Source organism: Artemia franciscana, chromosome 6 (assembly GCF_032884065.1).
Source record: "Artemia franciscana chromosome 6, ASM3288406v1, whole genome shotgun sequence".
NCBI classification, from domain to species: Eukaryota; Metazoa; Arthropoda; class Branchiopoda; order Anostraca; family Artemiidae; genus Artemia; species Artemia franciscana.
In genome coordinates, this window is record NC_088868.1 from 24,135,606 (window position 1) to 24,160,929 (window position 25,324).

General features: G+C 36.7%; 1 protein-coding gene across 2 annotated transcripts in view; it reads right to left on the reverse strand.

Annotated features, from left to right (window-relative positions):
- LOC136028219 (protein phosphatase 1 regulatory inhibitor subunit 16B-like) overlaps nt 1-25,324 on the reverse strand; it is a 71,888-nt gene that overhangs the window by 6,489 nt on the left and 40,075 nt on the right. The window contains exons 8-11 of one of the 2 annotated variants that reach the window (XM_065705937.1): nt 25,034-25,109; nt 19,957-20,153; nt 16,439-16,652; nt 1,300-1,383 (exon numbers count right to left, since the gene is read on the reverse strand). In XM_065705937.1, coding sequence (XP_065562009.1) covers nt 1,300-1,383; nt 16,439-16,652; nt 19,957-20,153; nt 25,034-25,109 — 571 coding nt within the window. The remainder of the gene's footprint in view (nt 1-1,299; nt 1,384-16,438; nt 16,653-19,956; nt 20,154-25,033; nt 25,110-25,324) is intronic. The other variant, XM_065705939.1, reaches the window with a different exon arrangement.

Here is a 25,324-nt window from a genome sequence, read left to right on the forward strand (position 1 = left end):
ATAGACCCTGAGATAACAATTGTTGCTACTTCTGCTAAAATCTAATTACAACAGAAAGCCATCACAAGTCAAAACACCTGCATAATCTCCTCCTCTTTCTGGACATGGTCCTCTTTACCTCCATTAATAAAATTCCAATATCTGAATGATTTTTTCATTTTTTTGGTTAATAAAGACACAAAGACAAAAACAAACATACAGACAACAAAACACGAAGTTTAAAAGGAAAAAAGTGCGGAAACTATCTAACAAGGAATATTAAGGTCTGAAATTAATCCAGTTTCTCAGTCCAAAAGATTAATCATCTTTTATATCTTTCAGCACAAAAGATGAAAAATAACTACTAAGGGTGATATCTTAGCTCATGGTAGAGTATTATCAACAACAAAGAATACCATAGATGGCGTTTCATATTGTGCAAGACATCTAGGAGATACCAAGAATTTTAACAGATATTAATAAAAAAATTTTTTGCAAATTTATTCGCTAATTACTAAATAGTAGTCACCAATTTACTCTACTCACATCTCAATTAATTGGAAACAAACAGCTCCAGGACCAAGGCTGTTTCCAGGGGGGGGGGGGGGTTTGTCCTCGACCACAAAAGAAATGTTTATACGACTCGTAAAAAAGTACCAAAAATGATTATAAACATGAAGCGCTTTAATGCCCCTCCCCCCCCCGAAAAAACCTTGGAGACGTTCCCGGACTCATTGGAAAAATAAAAAGATTCTAATACAGCGTGGGCCGTCTTTTAGGCTATTTTTAGTGACAAAAGAACACGTTTCTTAAGACACCATCTACATCTGTCTTAGTAATGCGAACAAACTAACCGCTTCCTTAAAATAAGAAACAAAGTTTTTATACTGTCATCGGGTGAGATTAATATTAATTACGTATATTTTGATTAATTATAAATAATATGGGCGAGGGGAATACAGCCCTGAAAAAAAAATGCAAGTTATATCAAAGTATATGAAACCTTCAAAGAAATCTCTAGCAGTTCCAAAAAAATTTCAAAGAGGGGGGGGGGAGAGGCCCTATACCCATCCCCAGCTTGACTACGTAACATTGTCTGTGAGGTGGAAGTGTCTCTGATAATCTTATTTCCCAACCACTTACAACGTTGGAAGACATTCTGCGAAATAAAAGAGCTAAAGTTGACCTCTCCAAAAGAGCATTGTTTTGCCCAATACTGACCCACTTAATCGGGCTTACAATTAATAAAATGTTGATTATTAATCCCTGACAACGGACAGGTTAAGAGGACCTGAATAGAAAAGTCAGTAGTTTACTTACCTACGGCTACCTTAATGGTCAACTCGATAGTTGTACTGTTAGTAGGATAAGAACTGTCAACAGAATCTACCATTACCTTCACATCTGCAATAAGAAACACAGACACACAGTTAGAACATTATGAAAACAGTAAGCAGAGATAAACATATACAAACATTTTCGCTTACAAGACGCAAAGCGATTTTTTAAAGCTTTTATTATTTTTTTAATGTCAAACTACAAGAGATAGTTTGTAAAACCGTTAACAGCCGTTTTTTCAAAAATGAATAAAGAAACAAACTGCAAGCTATTCACAACTCTGGCTTCTCTTCACTAGTAAACAAGAGCTGTTGCTAGTAATATATAAAAACAATCCTTATAATATTGGCAAAGGATAAATAGTATTGAATAATTAATGTTCGAAATTTTTATTTTAAGTGATAACCAATCCACAAGTGGATTCGAGTTCTGAGAAAACGAATTTATAAATAAAACAACTTGATTATGGCTCTGAGCCTCTGGGGAGTCCAATATCATTTTAAACAGTCTAAAACGGGAGCTATGGTGTCAGGATATTCAAATTTAACAGCTACAGGTTTGATGAACAGCTACAGAATTATTTTGACATCCAGCCAAAATATCCCTTCTCGACCTTATTAAGTTCTGTGAAAGTTAATTTCAGTTTCATTGTGCTTCTAGATACAACTAGACGATACTAGGCAAATTCTATTTTAAATTAATAATTTCAGTCCATGGATAGATTTGAGTATAAGAAGGACTTTTACATAGACATTGTTATCAAGGTGATTCCATATTGCTGGTTCTGGGCCTGTGTAGAATCCAGTTCGATATTAAGTAACAAGAATCAGCAGCTAGAGTCAGGACATCCAAATAAAACAGACACAGGTTTGTTTTCAAATCCCGTCAAGATTCCCACTTCATCGAAATAAAAGTGTTTTGACTACGGTGGGGTTAGTTTCATAAACAGGTCCAACTTGTCCCCAATGTGGGTGTACATAAGGTGTGTAAACAAGTAAAAGAATTTATATGTGTATATATCTTATGTGAGAACACATCTCTATTACGTGAGACTGAGGTGGTTTGGTTAAGCTGAATTAGAATTTTCAGGTATCTTGAACCTGATGTTAACGGATAAAAAGTACATTGCCACAGTCTTTGGTCTATTTGTAACTATTATACGCATAAATTGCTTTGTTTGGGGTGATCGTCAGGTTCTACCTTAATTTTAATAAAGACAGACTTTTGCAAGGTCATTGGTGGGCTAATAAATTACCTATCTATCTATTCAAACTTAAAAATGCGAGAACGACATAAAAAACTGCTTCAGGATTTTAAAAAAACATCCATTTAATAGTAATATTAGAAGAAAAAAAGAGTAAGTTGTCCAACGTCTTGAGTAGCATCTGGCAACAGTGAAATCAAGCATGTGTCGGGATTAGGAAATTTAATTACAAATGTGTACAAAAACTTATTTCTGATTGAAAGGCAATAAACGTTTGTTAAACAGAAAGATTAAACAGCTATCTCTACTTTAACCTTTCTCTTTTGTCTATGTTATATCTAGTTTATCATTATAACTTTAGTTCAGAAAGTCTAATCTCTGCAAGTTTTATCCGTGCTAGTGACGAAATATTATAATTGGCCCACATTAATTTTCAGGGATTCTAGAAATTGTCGTTATTGTTTTTTTCTTTAATCAATACACCTGGAGAAACGATGAATATCCTCATAATTGAACGTTATTGAAGTAGGTGTTACTCAAGCGGTAGTGAAGAAAAGAAACTATTTAGCAAACACGCTATTATGCGAATTTAAAAACGTTACGCAATACATCAGAAACAATAAACACACATTAAACAATCATAAATATGAATGCTGGTACTTGGCTTGTACTAAAATTGTCAGTAATGAGCTGCTGCAGACGACAGTTGTATAGCATAAACAAGGTTTCGGCTGGGCGAAGGTGAATTTCGTATACACTCGGCTTTTTCAGCCAGATTCACCATTAATGCTGCAGTGAATATCCCCCGTCACTTCCCCATACCCCCCCACCCACAGGATGTTCAATCTCATAGCCCCGAGTATTGCGCTGCTCATTTCCTCGTAATTTTGAATGGATTTTGACTGTAAGATTTAATTTGTTGGATTAAATTTTTAACATATTTGATCTATAGAAAGATTATTTATAATTTTTTATTAAATTGATTTTTTGTGGGTTTGCCGATTTATATTCATAAATAGCATTAATATCAGCGGGCCATATAAGGCCGATATATATATATATATATATATATATATATATATATATATATATTTTCTCGTGTTGTGCTGATGACGGCCCTTGGACATAGGGCCAAATTGAATTCCACTGTCTTGAAAAAAAAAAATTCCTTATTGTTTCTACAATGTGCTTGTTTACGATCTCCAGTACGAACTGTGGAGGGAGAAAAGAATAGACCATATACGCAAAAAGAATTATTTCCAGATAGGGGAGGTCCAGATAGAGAAACAGAAATGGATGCACAAAGTATACAGTCGGGAAGGAGTACGCCAGGGAATATAAGAGAGCACGAAATAGAAAATGAGGCGGTAATACATAAAGAAAAATTATTATATGAAAATACATGGAAAACAGGACCAACTCATCCTTCAGATGCCACAGAACGAGGAAATAGAAAAGGAACAGACTCGCAAAATGAGATAAGAGGATAAAATGACAAGAGGAATCAAAGCAGACCGAGTAGCAGAAACAGTCGGAGCTCAATGTCCAGCAGGGAGTCACAAAAAAAAAAACAATGAGCTAGACATGGTTTAAATGATGAATTTCTTGGCCAAAAACGAATAGAGCTAGAAAAGAAAGAGACAGAGACAGGAAAGCCAGAAAACGAAAAGAGGAGGAAGATAGGAAAGAAACAGAGGAAAGGAAGAGAGAGTAACCAGAGAACAAAAGGAGGAGGCAGATAGAGAGGAAAGACAACAACTAATGGAAATGATCGCAGGGAGAAATTCCCAAGAGCCTAAAAGATCATCTACAGTAGATTTATTGCTTGCAATAAACCTCAACCAATGAAAGAAAATGAAGATGTACATTTATATTTCTACAATTTTGAAAAAAAAGCGGAATTAAACAGATGGCCGAGAGAACACTGGGCGACATTAATTCGCGCTTCCTTATCTACAAAGCACAAACAGCTTTTAAGGCATTACCGATGTACTACTCAAAAGACTCGGAAAGACTAAAGCAAGCCATTTTTGAAAAGTTTCAACTCTCTCCCGAGCACTTTCAAAGAAGGTTTAGAAGCAAAAGAAAGAGAGACAAATAAACATACAAAGAATACGGGTACACATCGAAAGATATGTGTTTAAAATGGCTGTAGCTAGAAAATTATAGAAGGTTAGAAGACCCAGAGGAGATAAAAGAAAAGATGATAGAAGTGATAGAAAAAATGCAATGGAACCATTTTTAGAAAATAAAATATCCAAATATGAGAATGCACCTAAAAAAAACCCGAACGATTGAAAAAATGACGGATTTATCAGATAGGCGCAGTGAAATTAAAGGGAGGCATTCCTGCCAAGAACAAGGCTAGGAGGTGGTAGTAGGAACGAAAACCCACACGATGAAAATAAAAACGATATTAGCGAGACACGGCAAAGACGAATAGAAACAACGTGCTACCATTAGAACTCCGTCGGACACTATAGCACCAAATGCCTAAGTAAAGACTTTAGGAAATCTGGCCAAAACAGGGGCATTGTGATATCCCCTGTTTTATATGTAATAAACGTGGACATTCTGCCTCAGACTGCCGTAGCACGAATAAAAATCACGAAAATAACTTCAAAACGAGCAACTATGGGCCCAAGGCAAAACAGAACAATCCAAGAAACGATCGCCGTTACAGTTACGGTTACGGTAGATTCAGAGATAAGGGGAAAAAGAATCAGACATATAAGGGGACAACATGGGTTAGAAGTCGAAAATAAGAAACTTAAGTAAGATAAAGAAATTTAAAATAAGAATCACACAATGCATGTGGGAACTAAATGGTAAATCGGTGGAAATAGCTATCGACTCCCGTAGTGACCGAAAGATTTAATAGAGAAAAGCCGAAACAAACTATGAAAATAAAGTGACGGCACTTTGCTACAATGGAGCAAATCATGAATATCCGACGGCAAAGGTCACAATAGAAATCGCTAATAAAGAAGGAAATAAGGTTGAAAAGCAATTATAGGTAGGTCTTGTATCAAACAGTTCTGGTAACGAACTGTAGTAAGGAGCGACCCGGCTCAATAGTAACCAAAACTCTAAAAAACGGAATTTTGATACCAATAGCTATATCAAAAGAATTGTATTTTAATGTTAATTTTAAATATATAAGTTTCATCAAGTTTAGCTTTACCCATCAAAAGTAGCAAGTCTCAGAAAATTTGCCTTATTTTAGAAAAACAGGAGGAAACAACCCTAAAGGTGATAGAATCTTAAAGAAAATCACACAATCAGATTCAGCGTATGAGGGAATCCTACAATAGAAGTTTCCAGCTCCTATCTACAAAATGTGGAATTTTGTATTTTTTGCCACAAGTCAGATCACGGATGCGTGTTTATTTGTTTGTTTTGTTTTTCCCAAGGGGTCATCATATCGAGCCAGTGGTCCTAGAATGTCGTGAGAGGGCTCCTTGTGACAGAAATTGAAAGTTCTAGTGCCCTTTTTAAGTGAACAAAAAAATCGGAGGGCACCTAGGCCCCCTCCCACTCACTTTTTCCCTAAGTCATCGGATCAAAATTCTGAGATAGCCATTTTATTCAGCATAGTCAGAAAACCTAATAACTATGTCTTTGGGGAAGACTTATTCCCCCACAGTCCCCATGGGAGGGGCTGCAAGTTACAAACTTTGACCAGTGTTTACATATAGTAATGGTTTTCGGGAAGTGTATAGACGTTTTCGTGGGGATTTTTTTGGTTGGGAGGTGGGAAGAGGCGTTGAGGGGATAGGGTTATGTGGTGTAAATAATGACGAAGACCACACTGCCTTTCCATAATACAAGTACAGAAGAGAGAATAATGAGGACTTTTTGTTCCCAAGACAGTGAACGAACAAAACCCATTTGAATATTTCGCCCTATATCTAAGAGCCGTCTTCAGCAAAGAAAATAATAAACAATAACACATTTACAATAAAAGTTCTCAGTTAAAAATCCATTTTTTAAAATAGCCTTGGTATCATTACTTCTTAACGAAAAGTTCAGCTAAGACTGTGTGATAAAAACTAACATTTTACAAGCTAAAACGGTTCATTCATTTCACTAACTGTATTTGTTAAAAATATGAATAATTTTTTATTGCTATATTTGCCTTCTCTGCAGCTAATCTTGTAGTTCTTTTGGGATTGGGCTTGTTTTTATTCGTTCCTATTATTGTTTTATTTTGAATTAGCTTATTTTCTGTAAATAATTTTGTGTACATAGGGTTTAGTGTGTATTCACCCAAGTCTCTATTTAGGGATGTATTATTATTTAAGTTTCTTTTGATTTCGATTGCCTCGCGGACAATTTATTTGATTCCTAGGTCATTGCCAATTAGAACTGTTTCGTCAAATAGAACATAATGGTTTGGATTTTCAAAAATATGATTGCTTAAAGCCGAATCGAAAGATATGGAGTTATTTTAGATTTTAAAGCTTTTTCAATACTTTCTTTGTGTTGCTGTAATCTTGTTCCTAAATTTTGGTGGGTTCGACCAATGTAATAATTTCGACAGCTACATGGTATTTGATACACCCCTCTTAGACGAGTAACTGGGGTTTTATCCTTACCAGAATTGAGAAGATTCATTATACTTAAATTACTTGTGAATACAACACGTAAATTGTTTTTTAAACAAACTTTAATCACCGAAAATCGCAGAAGAATTAGCGAAATGCATCTCAGGTCACGGAATCCCATAGGAAGTTTTAACAGACAATGGAACCAACTTTATATCGACACACATCCGAAAATTATACGAAATTCTCGGCATTGAGCAAGTATCAACACTTCCGTTCCATCCTCAGGCAAATAGAATGACAGAAATATTTAACGGAACCCTAATTAGTATGTTGAGACGGTTTGTAAGAGATGATATAAATCAATGGGACAAAATGCTACCTTATGTCCTTTTTGCACATAGAGAAACTCAGTTACAGGGTTCCCGCCATTTGAATTATTATACGGTACGGGACAAACCCTAGAAGGGTATTATATATTTTAAAGGAATCATGGGAGAATGATGAGAAAAATGAACAAACTTTGATAACACACTTGCTATCGCTGCGAGAAAAATAAATACCATGAGCTTGCCAAGCAGGCACAGGGAGAATACGCGGAAAAAACAAAATATGATACGATAAATCCGCCCGCATGCGTGAATTCACGGAAGGGGATGAAGTCCTCATATTGCAACAAGACTGCAATAAAAAATTGCAAGTAAGAAGGAAAGGACCATTTAACCTGAAAAATAAAATAAACGATGTAAACTATGTGGCAGAAGATGTGGGATAAAAAAGGAAGAAGTTTACCATGTGAATTTAATGAGGAAATTTATGTCAAAAGCTGAAAGGCGGGAAACGAAAAAATAGATAGACCAATTTAGGGGTTATAGAACCATCAAGCTCAGAATATGCAGAGCCAGTCGTATTAGTTCCGAAGTAAGATGGCTCCATTCGATTTTGCGTAGACCACAGAAAACTGAACAATATTTCCGAATGAGACGCGTATCCAATACCTAGGATGGACGAAATTCTAGAGTCAGTAGGCTCCGCAAATTTACATCGATTTTAGACTTGAAAAGGAGATATTGGCAAGTAAAAACGCACCCAGAAGATTCAGTAAAAACTGTTTTTATTACGGCTTTTGGGTTATACCACTTTAGATATATGCCTTTTGGACTAAAAGAGGCACCAGCAACGTCCCTAGTACTAGTAAACTAGTAGATTGTAGACTAGTAGATTGTAGCCTAAAATCGTTACCATATACAAGAGCCTACCTGGATGACATTGTAGTTTTTTCAAACTCGTTCAATGAACATATAATCCATATAAGACAAATTTTGACCAGACTCAGAAAAGCAGGATTGACTTTAAATGTGGAAAAATGTAGATGGGTACAGTTACATAAAGAGTACCTTGGACACAAAAAAGGGAACGACGTTATAACCCAAATAAGGGAAAAACGGAAAAATTAGAAACCCAGCAGTCCCAAATACAAAGAAAATTCCCGGTCATTTCTGGGACTGCGCTACAGAAGTGGCAGTTTTAATGGTAGCAGTAATAGTTGTGGTAGCAGTAGATCTTCCCCTCAGCCATCGGTAATTCCTAAGTTACGTCCTTCCGAATACCCATATACAAAACATGTTTTGATTTAGGTCAACAGCACCTTCAGCATTCTCTGAAAGACTCATCTTAATACCCTTCGTATTTTGAGAAAGTCGAAGTCCAACATACATACCTTTTTCTCCAAAAAATATACTCTATGTAAATAATGAACAAATTGCCTAACTTACAGCCTTTGCCCTGAGGCCTTGGGGGAGGGTTGAAATCCCCCCAAAAAATAATTGCTCAATCTTTCAAAAATGCTGTAAAAAATAAATGTATCAATACTTTGTTCGGATGTTTGTTTTGGGAAACGATGGGGACGGGGGGGAGGGGGGGTGCTCTCAAATCACTTAGATTCTTAAAAAAGGCACTATAATTCTAATCTCAAATCAAATGAGCCCCATCTGAAGTTTATATGGTCACCTATTCCATAAAAAACAGGAGCTAAGAGCTCATATGGCACTTGTGACGAGTTCGGAAGAGCCAAGAGATCATATGGTATGAGCTCTAGCAAAATTATAAGAGTCAATGGATTGCTTTAAGAGGAAAAATTGGATTGCTTTCAGAGGCTTAATGCCGGTCGGGATTTAAAATAAGAGCTCTGAGTCACGATTCCTTCTAAATATCAAAATTCATTAAGATCCAATCACCCACTCGTAAGTTAAAAATACCTCAATTTTTCTAATTTTTCCTCTCCCTTCAGCCCCCCACATGGTCGAATCGGAGAAAACGACTTCATCAAGTCAATTTGTGCACCTCCCTGACAGGCATACCAATTTTCATCGTCCTAGCACGTCCAGAAGCACCAAACTTGCCAAAGCACTGAACTCCACCAAAGAGAGCGGGTCCAGTCCGGTTACGTCAATCATGTATCTACGACATTTATAAGCGTTTTCCAAGATTTCCGGTTTCCCCCTCCAAATCCCCCCAATGTCAAAAGATCTGGTCGGGATTTGAAATAAGAGCTCTGAGACATAAGTTCCTTTTAAAAATCAAACTTCATTAAGATCCGGTCACCCGTTTTTAAGTTAAAAATATCTCAACTTTCTGATTTTTCCAATTTAACAACCCCAGTTCCCTCAAAGAGAACGGATCTACACCAATTATATCAATCTCGTATCTATAACTTGTGCTTATTCTTCCCATCAAGTTTCATCCCGGTCTCTCCCCTCCAAGGGTTTTCCAAGATTTCCCGTTTCCAAGATTTCTGTTTCCCCCTCCAACCCTCTATGTCCCTGGATCCGATTCGAATTGAAAATGGAGCATCTGAGACATTAGATTCTTCTATATATCAAGTTTCATTAAGATTCGATCACCCATTCGTAAGATACCTCGATTTTCACGTTTTCCAAGAATTCTGGTTTCCCCCTCCAACTCCCTTCAATGTCACCGGATCTGGTCGAGATTTAGTTTGAGGTTCTAAAGTACAAGATCCTTCTAGATATCAAATTTCATTAAGATCTGATCACCCATTCGTAAGTTACAAATACCTCGTTTTTTCTAATTTTTCCGAATTACTCCCCCCTCCACTCCACCAAAGAGAGCGGATCCGGTCTGGTTATGTCAGTTACCTATCTTGGACTTGTGCTTATTCTTTCCACGAAGTTTCATCCCGATCCCTCCACTCTAAGCGTTTTCCAAGATTTTAGGTTCAGCTCCCCCAACTTCCCTTCACCGCATCCGTTCGAGATTTAAAATAAGAGCTCTGAGACACGATATCCTTCTAAACATCAAATTTCATTAAGATCCAATCACTCCTTCGTAAGTTAAAAATATCTCATTTTTTTAATTTTTAAGAATTATCCCCCCTCCCCCAAAGAGAGCAGATCCGTTCCTGTTATTTCAATCACGTATCTAGGACTTACGATTTTTACCACAAAGTTTCATCCCGATCCCTCCACTCTAAGCGTTTTCCAAGATTTTATATCCCCCCAATGCCACTGGATCCGGTCGGGATTTAAAATAAGAGCTCTGAGACACGATATTCTTCCAAAAATCAAATTTCATTAAGATCCGACCACTCCTTCGTAAGTTAAAAATACTATTTTTTTTCTAATTTTTCAGAATTAACCCACCCAACTCCCCCAAAGAGTGCGGATCCGTTCCGGTTATTTCAATCACGTATCTAGGACTTATACTTATTTTTTCCAACAAGTTTCATCCCGATCGCTCAACTCTAAGCGTTTTCCGAGATTTTAGGTTCCCAACCTCAATTCCCCCCAATGTCACCGGATACAGTCGGGATTTAAAATAAGAGCTCTGAGAGACGATATTCTTCCAAACTTCAAATTTCATTAAGATCCGATCACTCCTTCGTAAGTTAAAAATACCTCATTTTTTTATAATTCGCAGAATTAATCCCCCCCAACTCCCCCAAACGGAGCAGATCCGTTCCGGATATGTCTATCACGTATCTAGGACTTCTGCTTATTTTCCCCACCAAGTTTAATCCCGATGCCTCCGTTCTAAGCGTTTTCCAAGATTTCTGGTCCCCCCCAACTCCCCCCAATATCTCCGGATCTGGTCAGGATTTAAAATAAGAGCTATGAGACACGATACCTTCCAAACATCAAATTTCATTAAAATCACATCACCTGTTCGTAAGCTAAAAATACTTCATTTTTTCCGAATTAACCAACCCCCGACTCCCCCCTCCAGATGGTCGAATCACGAAAACGACTATTTATAATTGAATCTAATCTGGTCCCTGATACGCTTGCCAAATTTCATCGTCCTAGCTTACCTGGAAGTGCCGAAAGTAGCAAAAACCGTCACCGACAGACAGACAGACCGACAGAATTTGCGATCGCTATATGTCACTTGGTTAATAACAAGTGCCATAAAAAGTAATAGAACCCCAGGCCATAACTTGCAACCCTTGCCCCAGGGCTCTGGGGGGCTATGTCAAAACTGGACGCATTGTTATATGTCCTTTGGATTATTTTGAACTAAATGGCTATCCGAAAATTTAAATCAGATGGGTTTGGTGAGAAGAGGGGTAGTTGGAGGGGGGGGGGCTAGTTAAATCTCCATCACATTTTCCTCTTATTAATTAAAAAAAAACTTTCTGAATTTTTTTTTAATGAATAGTAAAGGTCATATCAACTTAAGATCAGAAGAAATAGAAACCTAAAATAACCCAAAGTCAAAACAGCCAGTAATTACTATTAAAGGACAAATGAAACCCAAAACGAACAGAAATAGAATAAACAATCATAGCGAACAACATACAACAGGTACTAATATAAATGAATAAATAAATCTTAACACGAGTAAAGCTTAAGTTGAATAAGCACATCAAGCTTAAAACGAACAAGAATATTTTGCCACTGAACCATAAATGAAACCCAAAACGAACATAAATTAAATAAATAATCATAGCAAACAAACATACAATAGGTGCTAATATAAATGAATAAATAAATATTAAAACGAGTGAAACTTAAATTGAACATACAAATGTTCAAACAAATCTCTGCAAACGAGAGTTTGGGTTTTGCCTCCTTCTTTTACGGTTTTGCCTTCTCATATGATCTTTCAACCATTTTGAATAACATGGCTTTGTCAAAATTTATATTGGATGCATTTTGAGAAAACACGAAGTGTGTTTCGGGGGGGGGGGGTGGATGCCCCTCTTTCATTTTGTTTCTTCAAAAGGGCACTAGAGCTTCTGATTACCGATCCAATGAGCCCCCTCCGAAGTATATACGATTACTCTTTCTATAAAGCATAATATGCCCCAGGGGGATAACTTACAACATACAACATAACTTATATAACTTACAAGTTAACCAACATCCCTTTCGAGTTTTAAAAGGAAAATTTTCGACGAGCCCCTTATAAAGTTTACACAATAATTCCTTCTATAAAAACTCTAAATGCCCCGGGGGCATAGCTTACAACCCTTGTCTTCACGCTCTGACTATCTCAAAATTTCTATTGGATGCATTTGGTTAAAATACGACATGTGTTTTTTTTGTGGGGGGGGGTAGCTGCCCTCCGATCACTTTGACTCTTAAAAAGGGCACAAGAAGGTAGGGCACAGGACTGTGGGGGGGGGGGGGTAAAAATATTACCGTGGATATACTGATATGATGTTTGTTCCTTAAGGTTTTAATGAATTTTTACTCATTAAAGTAAAGAAAAGTGAAAACATTTTAAACGTAATTTGTGAATTGAAAGGCTATTTGACTTTATTTTTTGCTCATTTTTGGCTTAATACAACTCTATACTTTTCTTGAAAAATTTGTTTATAAAGGAAGCTTTTTAAATTAATTTCTGTTCCTTTTTTATTGATGTAGTCTTTCACAGACACAAATAATATTTTATAATACTTTTTTTTTCTGTAGGAACCCATAACTGGCTTGCTATTTGTATGCCGGAGAAACTTTTTTTTTAACGATTTTTAATCCTGACACATAGTATAATGACACATATAAATACAATAGTATTTTGTGTTTTTAAGTTTATACCTCCTTATGTTGACCTAAAAAATAAAATTTAGTCTCACTAAAAATTCTATCTATTCTTTTTGACAATCTGGATACACTTCACCCTCTTTTTTACCCTTTAGACTATTTTTTGAACAAATTTGTATCAGATGCATTTTGGGAAAAAACGACGTGTTTGAGATAAGATAAGATATTTATTCCAAAAAGATCTCTATCGCAAGCCCTCAAAGGGCCGAATTTGGAGTTTGGAGTCGACAAAATGCATGGTTACACTAACAAAGCAAAGAAAAAAAAAACGAAAAATGAAAATCATAATTAATAATCAAATTATGAGTCAGTAAAAAAACTAATAAGTTAATTAAAAAGCTAAAAAGAAAAAAAGAAACCTGTCAAACTAAACTTGAACAAACACATAGCCACTTTTTGGTCTAACACTTAGCCAGAGGATTTCATCATGCTCGGATAAGCTAGGGGCTTTAATAACCTTTGGGTAAAGGTACTCTTAGTAAAAAAAAAACAAAACTCCGCCACCATCTTTCCCGAGTGGGTGGTCTGAAGGATGGAGTTTAATAAACTCTGAATAATCTGTCAGGCGTAGGGACCCTGGGATTGAACTTCAGTAACAGCTATAATATCTATCAAATTTGATATTAAAAGCACCTCGAATTCAGTAAGCTTTTCAAAATTAAGACTTTCAGCATTAGTAACTAAAAGTTTAGGAAAAACAAACCGATTGGGGATCGCGACAGGGAGACTTGATGGGTTTGAGAATTTCCTGGGTTGGGTTTTAATTTCATTTTATTATGCTTTGGAGAAGAAGGGTAAGAGAAGGATTTGCCTTGGGGATTTGGAGGTGGGGGGACGGGCAAGGATAAGGACGAAGCACGAGGAGAGCAATTTGGATTTATTACATGACAATTATTGAGTGCAAAAAGTCTCAGACCTGAGTCACGTTGACAGGGTAGGCACGAGGGATAAAATGGGCTGGGGGTGGGGTTTCGTAATGTGCTGAGAAAGGGGGGCTGGGTGGGAATAGTGATTCATGTCCGTCTAGAAATTGCTGGTTTGCGACAGAGTAGGGAGGGTACGGGTCAGCATACTGTAAGGGGGAAGGAAATAAGACTTCTGTATGCAGAGAGGAGGAGGAGATAACAAGGGGTAAGGGGGGAGTATGTAATCGGGAAGGGTTTATTAATTGTTGAGCTGAAAATGCAGGGGGATAAGAATGGAAGTCGACTGGAACCTGACCAAGGGGAGGAGGGGGCCGTGAGTGCTTTCGACACTATCCTAAAAAAGGTTGAGTTTTAAACCTACCCCCCACGTCTGATGATACATGAAAAAAGTTACACGGCTTAAAATGCTTGGTAAATCTAGCAGGATTAAGGTGGCTTCTGGGCAGCCCAGTTGTGTGGAACCTACTAAGGCCTTTAATGGGCGATTCAATATGAGTTTTTGTACAGCCAATGCACCTTCCACTTGAAAATATTTTACAAATATCAACATTGGGGTATTTACACAGATTGTTTGTACAACGGCTAAAAACATAAAATTTACAAATTTGTAGATATTTACAATTACTGGAAATACATCTACTGTCTAAGAAGTTGAAACACACATTAGGTTTATTACACGTAAAATCACTGAGCTCATTTTTTTGAATATTTGATTGCATTGTGTGAGAATTTTCGCTTGTCAGTTCAACTGCATTGTCACTTTTTAAAGATCTGTCATTAACTCTGGATTTCAACAATAAATTATCTTCGGTTGAAACGAGGTCAGTATGATTAGTTTGCATAACCTTTTTAATCCCTTGAGAAAATTCTGACGAAGGAAGTACACTAGCACTTGCTTGATGAACTGAAGAATTTGGTCATGAATATTCAGAGCGGAAGTATCAGCTAATAGAGGAACTCTGGGCGGTGTAGGGGAATTTAAAGTATTTATAGCTTCAACAATTGCGAGCTGAAAACCGACTTTTAACATTTTAATTTCTTTGTCCTTGAAGAGATCACTATTCTGGCGCTCGTAAAGATCAGACAAGCTATCATAAAGAAATTCAAGATTAATAATCGGTTTCTTGAGATTGACGATTTCTGTTTCTTTTTTTAGGCAATCTTCACAGGTATGGAGCTCAAGAACACTAGCCGTTTTTGCATTGCACGTCAATTCGTCTTTACTGGAGCAAGAAATTTGTGGGGTTATTTGGGGTTGATGGTAGGTGGTAATTTTTGCAGAATCAATCGATCCAGGGGAACAAGGTACAGATGGGGGATTAACAATACCAATTGGAACGATCACTTCCAGTAGATTACCATTGGAATTAGTTGAATTTCCTTCAGCAGAGATAAGGTGGGATTTTTTAACCTCGAGTAGTTGGATCACTTCAGGTTGGTTGTCGATGGTATTAATCTCGTCATTTACGACCATTGTTGATCGGCACTGTACGCATAACCATTTAGGGTTTTTTAGGCGACTACTTTTTGTGATGCCAGCACAAGCTGGGTGCAACCAAGCATTGCACTTAGAACACTGGAATGACTCAGTTCCACATTTTCTGTAGCACTCATTACAAGGATGGGACATTCTAGGCTAAAGAACAAAAACGAGACACAGACCTTGAATTGGAAACTATATCTTGAACTAAAACCTGGTTGCCTAAGCCAGGATTAGCACTGATACTTGCTAGAGTAAAGTTCACAAGGCTGATCTTGCGCCTTCACTTAAAAATTACAGGTGTCATTTATTTAAAAACGAGACGTCTTAACAGGTCAAGATCTAGATGAAGACTGAAAACTTGGAAGATTGAAGACTTGGGGGCGGTAGATGCCTTTCGATCACTTTGACTCTTAAAAAGGACACTATAACTTCGGATTACCAGTCCAATTAGCCCCCTTCAAAGTTTATACAGCTATCCTCTCTATAAAAAGAACATTACATGCCCCCAGGTTGATTACAGGGCTGGTTAACCTCCAATCACTTTCAGCGATCAAAAAGGGCAGTAGCCCATTCAATTTCTATTCGAATGAGCCCTTGTCAAAGTTTTTTACGACAACTCTTTCTACACGAAGTACCAGGTAAAAAAAAAAAAAAATCATACGAAGTGTCAGTGTGTACAGAAAAGCGCTAAAAGTCAGATTAATAACAGAACAAAAGTAGTACATGCAAAGAAAGAGAGAGAGAGAGAGAGAGAGAGAGAGAGAGAGAGAGGGAGAGAGAGAGAGAGAGAGAGAGGGGGGAACAAGCACAGGCACAGAGAGGAATAGAGAGAGAGAAGGAGATAGAATAACAGAGGATAAGAGGAAAAGAAGAAGAGAGAGAGCAAGAGACATCACCTCGATCATTAGTTTCCCAGCCTTTGCTCTGAGTTTGAACAGAATTTTGCTGCCCTTTTTCTTTTTTGAGTGAGTGATCAGCAGCTTGTTTCATTTTTTCTCTGTCTTTCTCGTCTAGTTTAATTTCTCCTAAAGTATCTCTCTTCAGCAAATGTGCCATTGGAGGAGAGTCGTCTGTTTTTGACTCAGATTTATTGTTCCTTTCATTCTTCGTCTAGAATAAACAAAAATATACTGCTCAAAACCATATACGAACTAAACAGACAAAGTACCATTTTGCTCCACGAAGTTAAAAAAAGAGAAAGCTTTGAAACATCTTTTATTTTAATTTTAGAAATTTTAATTTTTCACTGCAAGTGGCAACCTTAACGATTAATTCCTCTTGCCAAAAAGTTCAGAAATTCCTGTTTTTTGTTTTTTAACAAGACAAATTTATTCCACCTGCAAATATGTCTCCTTATTCGGACCCTCAAAAACGCAACCTTACTGCAGTCCGATATTGCATGGCCATTCAGCCCGGTTGTCGCTAAAACATGGGCTTTGGGTAACCAGGTTGGTGCTCCTTTGGATTTAGACAGATGACAGTAGCTTACTACTTTCTGGACCAAAAGGCATCTAAAGTCAAGATAGCAGCTAGCAAATCCCGATACCCTTGGAAAACTTGGAATGACAGTATCTCACTATATACTGAAAAGTGATTGACCTGCCTGGTCCTGGCTAAGCGATTGGCACGCTGGTTTGAGAATTCTTTGTCCAAGGGGGACGAATTCAATCCATGTCATAACCAGTTATTTAATTTGGGACGGGGGTCAATGGTGTAACTTTGTAAGCTCAGTCAGAGTCAACCCAACTCTAAATGAGTACCTGGAGAAATCTGGGGAAAGTAAGCAGGAAGGGCATGCGAAAGCACAGGATGGCTGGCCAGTAGCCCCCCATTGCACTTCCTCGCCGAAGGGCCAAAAAACAGAGATCAGCACCACCGGTTTGGACCTTGACGGTCTAGTCCCGTCATACTTACTTACTTACTTATACACTGAAAAGACCGGATATCGGGAGGAACACTGAAATCCCAATAAAGGCATTTTTATTTCTTCAGTATGTTTTCTGTCGAAGCAATGGCAATCAGCAGCATAGTGAAAAGCGAGACAGATTGTTCTTAGAAGGGCTATTACAGAAAAACATTACTCAACTCAATTTTATAATATTTCAAAATATTTGGTAAAAAATAGTTTTATTTAGTACATAGCGCAAAATTTGGGCTTCACTCCTCTATTGAAAAATTTTATTTTACAATGCTTAATTTTGTCACATAGGAATAAATATGTTCGGTTATTCATTCCAATAATAACCTGAGTTTTTGAGCCTTCAGTTTTTCTATAATAGGTTGATTGTAAAATACTGACAATTTTTCTTAGTTTTAGGAGTAATACTGACGTACACAAAATTCCTTCCAATAAGAAACTGAGTAAAAAAAACAAGTTCTTTCAACTGAAAGTAAGGAGCCACGTAAAAACTTAAAAAGAACAAAAATTATTACGTATATGAGGGGAGTTGCCTCCTCTTAAATACCTCGCTCTTTACGCTAAAGTTTGACTTTTAGTTCCAATTACTTAAGAATGACTCCTGAAACACAAGGATCGTTTAATTTGAATAATGAGCTTTTTAAAAATTGAAAAAACATTAAGCGTAAAGAGCAAGTTATAGAGGAGGAGGCAATCACCCTCATATTCGTAATAGTTTCTGTTCGTTTAAGTTTTAATGTTGTCCCTTACTTTCACTTGAAAAACTTGTTGTTTATTTAATTTCTAATATTTTTATATAATGTCGGAAAATCCGGCTCCCCCTCAGTGGAAAACTCCCTCCATGGCTCCTATGTAACTCTTGACGGACAACATTAAACTTGATGAATTTTATACATTTTGAATAAGCATCAAAATTCGAATCTTTTGATGTATCTATTGTTATCAAGACTCTGTTATTCAAAGTACCTGTTACTATTGAGTCGCATCGCTCCTTACTTACAGTTCGTTACCATAAACAGTTTGGTATTGTTTGCAATATATCAAGCAATGAACTTTGAAATAATGTGGACCCCTACGAATGTGATAGTAATTCCGCATGGTCCTCATCCACCTGTGGAGCCCCTCAAGGCACTAAGCTCACAGCTATTGTATTCTTGTCTGTAATTAACTTCTCATAGCTGACTATGACGACCGCTACAAGTTCGTGGACGACCTGTTATTTATCCTGAAACATTTAGAACAAAACGGAGTTGTGACGCCACAATTCAATTCAATTCAGTTCAAATTTTTTCAGTGGTTTCACATAAGAGCGCGCGGAGCTAAATCTTGAGATTAATCGAAACAAGGCGAAGATAGTACGCTTCAACCCGCTAAAAAGCAATGTTATGGAGCCAAATGTTCCATTCCCTCTAACAGACAGTATCAAGATCCTTGGAGTCACTTTATGCAATGACTTCAGCTTTGCCGCACATATTAAAAACGTGGTTAAAACTGTAAATGCTAGTCTACAGACTTTAAACGGTATGCGTAGGTTCAGTGAGAACACAGAGAATAGAAGTATGCTAACGTACGTCCGGCCCATTCTGGAATATGCGTGCCCTGTTTGGGCGCCCTCAGCAATTGCAACAGCGTATCTTTGTCAGGAGCTTGAATCGGTTCAGAAGCGAGCGGTATCGATCATTTTGGGCAGCCGTGACATCCCCTACGAAAAAGCTCTGGAACCGCTAGAACTACCGTCACTCCAAAACCAGTACGAAGCTCTGATAATGAGTTTTGGAGAGGTCTTGCTTTCTAAATCTCAGTACCGTGACATTCTATATGATCAATCTCTACCATCAAAAACGAGAAAGCAAGATAAGTTAGTTCCCGTTAAAGCAAGAACAAACCGTTATGGTAATTCTTTCGTCCCGGTTTTCGTCGATATGTACAATAAGAGTTAATGTTTATAGTTAGATTTATTATTTACAAGTGTAGTTTGATTTTGAATATGTTAAAAAAGAAACGCAATTCAGCGATGGCAGCTAAGTTTTTGCTATTAAACCTGTCTACTACTACTACTACTACTACTACTAATCGTTGGTCATCCTTCCACTGCGAGGGATGGTCCTTGAAAACACCAATGAGTATTCTCTGAGCTGGGGTGTCACTAACAATAATTAAAATTTCAACTGTCAAATAAAACTGGATTATCAAAGAAGGACCGTCTAATAATTTTTGTTGAGGTGTCAACAGAAAACTTTAAATAGTTTCAGTTGAAGTCTCTCAGATGTGCCAACCTTCATATGGGAGCTTAGATACAATCTTCGCTATCCCTCAAAAATTCCGTAAAATAACTTCAATGAAAAACAGCTGAGATTCTTAAAAATCACTATACTATCTATAGTGAAAAAAATTCTAAGGATTTTAACGACCATTCTAGTGATCTAAAATCAACATAAATATATCAGGACTTAATGAATTGTGTAGTGTACACTTATATATCGGAAGAGCTATTACCTCATTTTCAATCCGCAGTCGATTAGTAAGACCTTCGTTCATAACGTCCTTTTTAGAGGTCAAATTCTTCTTGTGGATGGACGACCTTCGTACAGTTGAACTGGAACGTCTTGGCTTTAAACTTTGTTCTTTCAGGACACGAGTTTCTTGTCGAAGCTGTATTATTCGCTCTCTCATCTCTTTGTCTTCACAAATTTCTACCGAGAAAAAAGACAATAAGAACAATAAATATGATAGAGATAGTATAAGCTGTATTTTATCTCACCCAAAATAGTTTTTGCACGGCACCTGCAATAAAACGAAATTTTTCATAGGAAATCAGTTTAGCCATCAAACTGCCCCCCCCCCAACCACTGGAAAGAGGCTAATTTTTTGCAAATGAGAATTTATGTAACATTTTCGATTTTTGATTTCATGAATTTTTCTGTAGTTCAAACAGCACAGATATAATATTTCGACACAGCTGATGAGGCATTGTGTGCGAGCTCACCTATTTAAAAGGTATGCCCAACCAAGAATATAAGCAGGGTAAGCCATAAATCCCGTAAAAATTTGAAATTAGGAAACTACGTAACACTAACAAGATTCGTTAAGAGATTAATGACGGTAATTACAACCTAACGCAACAAAAGACTTCATCGATTTATAATTACACTGCATTTAAAATATAAGTAATAACTGCTTACAATTATTCTTCATTGCAATTATTTTTTTTATGTTATTACGTAACTACTGTAATGTTGTCAATCAAAGTTATAATTAGCGTTATTATAATGATATATTATAATTACTAGCTAGTAAAATACAATAATTCCCATGGGAAAGTTAAAGTGTGTGCTAAAGGAAAGAATTCTCAATTCGTTATGAATAAGGATATCAATTTTAGTTTACTGGGATGAAACTGGTTCTCCAAGTTCTATTTTTGATGCTATTACACTTTCAATGAAAAAAGCGTTCAGTTGTTTTTTTCTTAACATCGTTGGCAGTCAAGGGCCTTGAAAAGGGATGAGTTTAAAAATAAATCACATTCTAAATTGGGGAGTCAATATTTTTTAGAGAAGCTCAAAAACCAATCCAGCCAAAAATTATAAAGCTAAACATAAACAGCCATCATCTACCTGGCTAGAATCAGTCATTACTACCCTCAATAAAGAAATAGAGGAAGACAAATTTTATGCAAGAACTTTTTTTCCATTGATTTATTTATTAGAGAAATTTTATGTTCCATAGAATAACAATGTCTACTAAGATATCCATTTTATAGAATTTTCCAAACTACATGTTGCTGTGTCATTTGCGTCATTGAATACACATTCTTTTTAATACATAAAATAATTAAGGCTGAACTTTTTAAAATTTTATATTAGATAATAGTTGAAAGGTAGTTTAATTTGTAATGAAACGTTGCATTTGAACTGAATTGGGTGGTCGTTATGCGGTCACCTTTTCAACAAGTAGTTTTTTTGGAAATAGCCCTAAGCTTTACAGTTCTAATTTCTAATTGTTAAAATTTTCCAAGACAGAACATTTCGGGCAAAATTTTTTAAAAAGATATTTGATAATCACTGTAGAAAGATGATCTTTCATCGGCTTATCAGGTGGCTTTAGAATTTGGGGAATTTGTTAGCCAAAGATATGTATCTTTAAAGTAGAGATGAAAAGATACGGATACAGAATACGGGAGGGCAATCATTCTCTTTGTACTTATTTACGGTGTGGACTGACTTACACACTACAAATAATTTATTGCTGAGACAGCCATTAAATTGCCTCTCGAAAATCAAGTTCTCAGCTGACATTTCTTAAACACCGACCTCGAAAAGACCCTGTTCTTACTATACTAAAAAGCCGGAGAAATGCTTCACATAGAAAGCGTTCTTCTATCTAGTTCAGTCAAGTCCTACAGAAGGTCGTTGCCGCACACAGCAGCTGGCTCTATATTGGCGCTCCTACTCTTGATACCACTCTAGAGGATCCAGAATATGAATTTCAGGGGATGCTGGAACACCACCAAAGACAAACTACTACCCAAAAAGAGAAGTTCAAAATGGCCCCTATGCTTACTGCTTATTATGAGTACATCCACGGATTGTCTTGTCATCTGAGAATCTTTCTCTCCTTGTACCACCATGAATCAAGGCGATAAAACAAATATAAGGTAACAGAGCTCACGTAATTACCTACAGAAGAAAATTTCTAGGACCGAATGCTGATATCGTCTCCTTACAGGAGATATTCCATCAAAGTTATCGTTGAACCCAAAGAGTAGATGCATCTAATAAGAGTGAAAACTGACCTCAGAAAACCAATACGCCATCTAGCATCTAACATTTCTTTGCATTTTTTTTTCAGTATAATACCAAGAAAAATTAGATTAGTTGATGTAACTGGTAAAACTAGTGTAGTGATAAGTGTCCGATCTCAGTATATGACAGAAAAACGATTACAAAGCTCATAAGAAAGCAAAGATACACCAAACGCTAGATACCGTTGATGGTTTTTGTCGACACTATCGCCAGTTTCCACTGTTAGAGGTTACCCATACTCTTTGGTTGAACCCTTCAGCGTCGTGTTCAAAAGATGCATAAAACCCCATGGTGAAACCCATTAAAACACTAACAGCATATCCAGCCCATTGGTACAACTAAAACTTGCCACAGGAATAGTAAGACAAATTTAAATCAGTTTATTATTCTTGATATTTTTTTAATGAATAAAGAAAAGTTATCAATGCCACACATTTTCGTGCATTCAAGTCCCAGAAAAGGATATAGCGCATTTGATGACTTTTACGAAACTATACAATACCCTACTTAGTAGCATTTGCAAATTAAAGGCTCTTAAGGTGAAGCTTTTCTTGCAAGTTGTGGCCCCTATCCTTTCTCATTGTTGTTTGGAGTACTTACAAAAAACAAAAACAAAAAAACTGACTCGTTTCAAATTCATCACTGCCTTAATTGTCCATGCTTGTCCCAGACGAATAGATTCCATGCTTGAATTACTGTAAAAGGCTTTGATGATGGTACGTTCTCTGTAAGTACAACTAAAAGTGCTTTAATACCTTTTTTCTTTGTAAAAGTCTCATAATGAACAAGTCTTGCGAGATAATTTCTAAAATTACTGCTAAAATTTTCGGTGTATCGGTTGATGGTGATCTAAAGTGGAGATCCCTTATTCCTAGCCTGGTTAAAGCAGATAACACGTTACTCCTTAAAAGTTTTGATCATTTTCAAAATCTGGTAGAGCTGTAGACTCCCATTACTATATTTATGAAGAGAGACTACTAATACCACTATTACTAACAACTCACTGCAGTACCCAGCCACCTGAAGCCAACACACCTTGCATGCAACTCCTCCAACCCCATCTATTTAAAGTCTTCCTCTTCACACCCTCCTGAGAAGTTCCAGTTTCCCATAAATCTTTACTTACGACCTCCTCTCAGCCCATTTAGGGACGACCAGATTTTCAATTGGCCCTAGATGGTTGGTAGACAAGGACGATCTTTGGCAATCTGTCATCCTCCATCCTCAGAACGTGTTCTAGCCATTTCAAAATTCTCTCATTATAGGCCTAGAAAGTGGAAATGAACCATATTTTTCCTACAGCTTACTGTTTGAAATATGGTCAGTCAGACGGGTACCCAAAACAATCCGTAGACAATTCTTCTGGAAAACATCTGAACAATCATTCTCTTAATTTAATCTGACTACCTTAGAGATGAGACACAGCCAATTGACTGAGGAGATTGACCTAAAATTTCATCAGTCAGTATTCCAGTGAAAGATCCCAAAATACACACATAAACAGACACACTTCCGTGAAGCAACAGAAAATATCACTGAAATAGAACTAAGTAAAGCGGAGCTGATGAGTGCACTGGATAAAATGACTTCTCTGTTTTCTCAATATCTTAAAAGATTTTCAAGCGGATTTACCATTTTTCCTAATATAAAGAAAATAACAACTGTGCTTGGATTTGGAAGCTTCTCTTAATGGCATAAGAAAATAAAGTTGTGAATTGCTTAATTATTCGATGTTTTACAATGTAAAATCAAAATTTGAAAGAAAAAACGAAAAAAAAACCTTTGCCATTACCACTTTTTCGCCCGCAGTTTGGATTTTTGCACACTTCTGTCCAACCAAGTAACAATATTATTTTTTCCCAAACCCCAATAATTTTGTTCACGTAAATGATGTTGATATAGTCATGGATTTGAACTGCAATAAGTCTATTCGACTTTAGGCTTACTCAACACTGCAGGTAATAGGTGGCCAGGTGTCAGACAAAGACAGGTTTTTGTCATAGAAAAGTGGCATTACTAGAAAAAGTGTCAAAACTGTCAGCGATAAGTGTCATCGTTTTTTTTTACATCGGGAAAAATGCCAACCAGCTATGGAACTTATGCAAAACATAGTGAATCAGTTTTCCAATAGTGTTCAACCAAGTAATAATAATATTTTATCTCACAGCCTGGTAGCTTTATGGGATGACATCAATATAACAATGAGTTTAGCTGCATTAGGTCTATTCGGCTTCAGTATTCTTTGAACTGGAGAGTCACTAAAACAATAACTGAAATGTTAACTGTCAATCCTGTCAAAACACAGCACAGCAGGTACCAGGGGGTCAGATATAAGCCGAAAGCCAGATTTCACTGTCATTAGACAAAGTGCCATTGTTACTATAAGTAATTGCAGATAATGTCATCTTTTTTATTTAGGGGGGGGGAGCAGGATCAGGCAAAGTGCCATCATTTTTGTGGTCAAATGTCAATTTTCATTGAACAAAAAAGTTTCAATTTTCAGAGAAAAAGCATCATAGTATCCTCAAGGTTGAAAAAACATCAATTTTGCAAAGCCAAATACACACATGGCAAAAAGACATAATATCAAAAACTTTGTTTCGTCTTTGTCACTCTTGAATTAAATTTATGTTTAATTTGCCAAATGAACAATCAAACTCTATTGAATGATCAGATTAATTTAACGTCTTCCTTAAATCCAGCAGCAGGATTTAACTTCTCAGTTTATAACTAAATAACAACATAGCTCAAGCCACTATACTAAAAATTACCTAAGGGAGACTCTCCAGCATCTGTAAGGGCACTTAAATTGGCACCATTTTGTACAAGCAGTTCTAGGACATCTAACTAAAAGAAGAAAAACGAAAATATAAGCCAATCAACATTCAGCATTAGAGAGAAAAAAAGAAACAATTGTAAAAACAGAGAACTACTACAATTTTAAGACAATTTACACATTTCACTAAAATCTAAAAATTGTAGGCTACCAGGAGTTTTGTTCTCTTTAACTATTAATTGGTATACCTTAGCATGAATAAGGGCGGGGGGGGGGGAGAGAGATT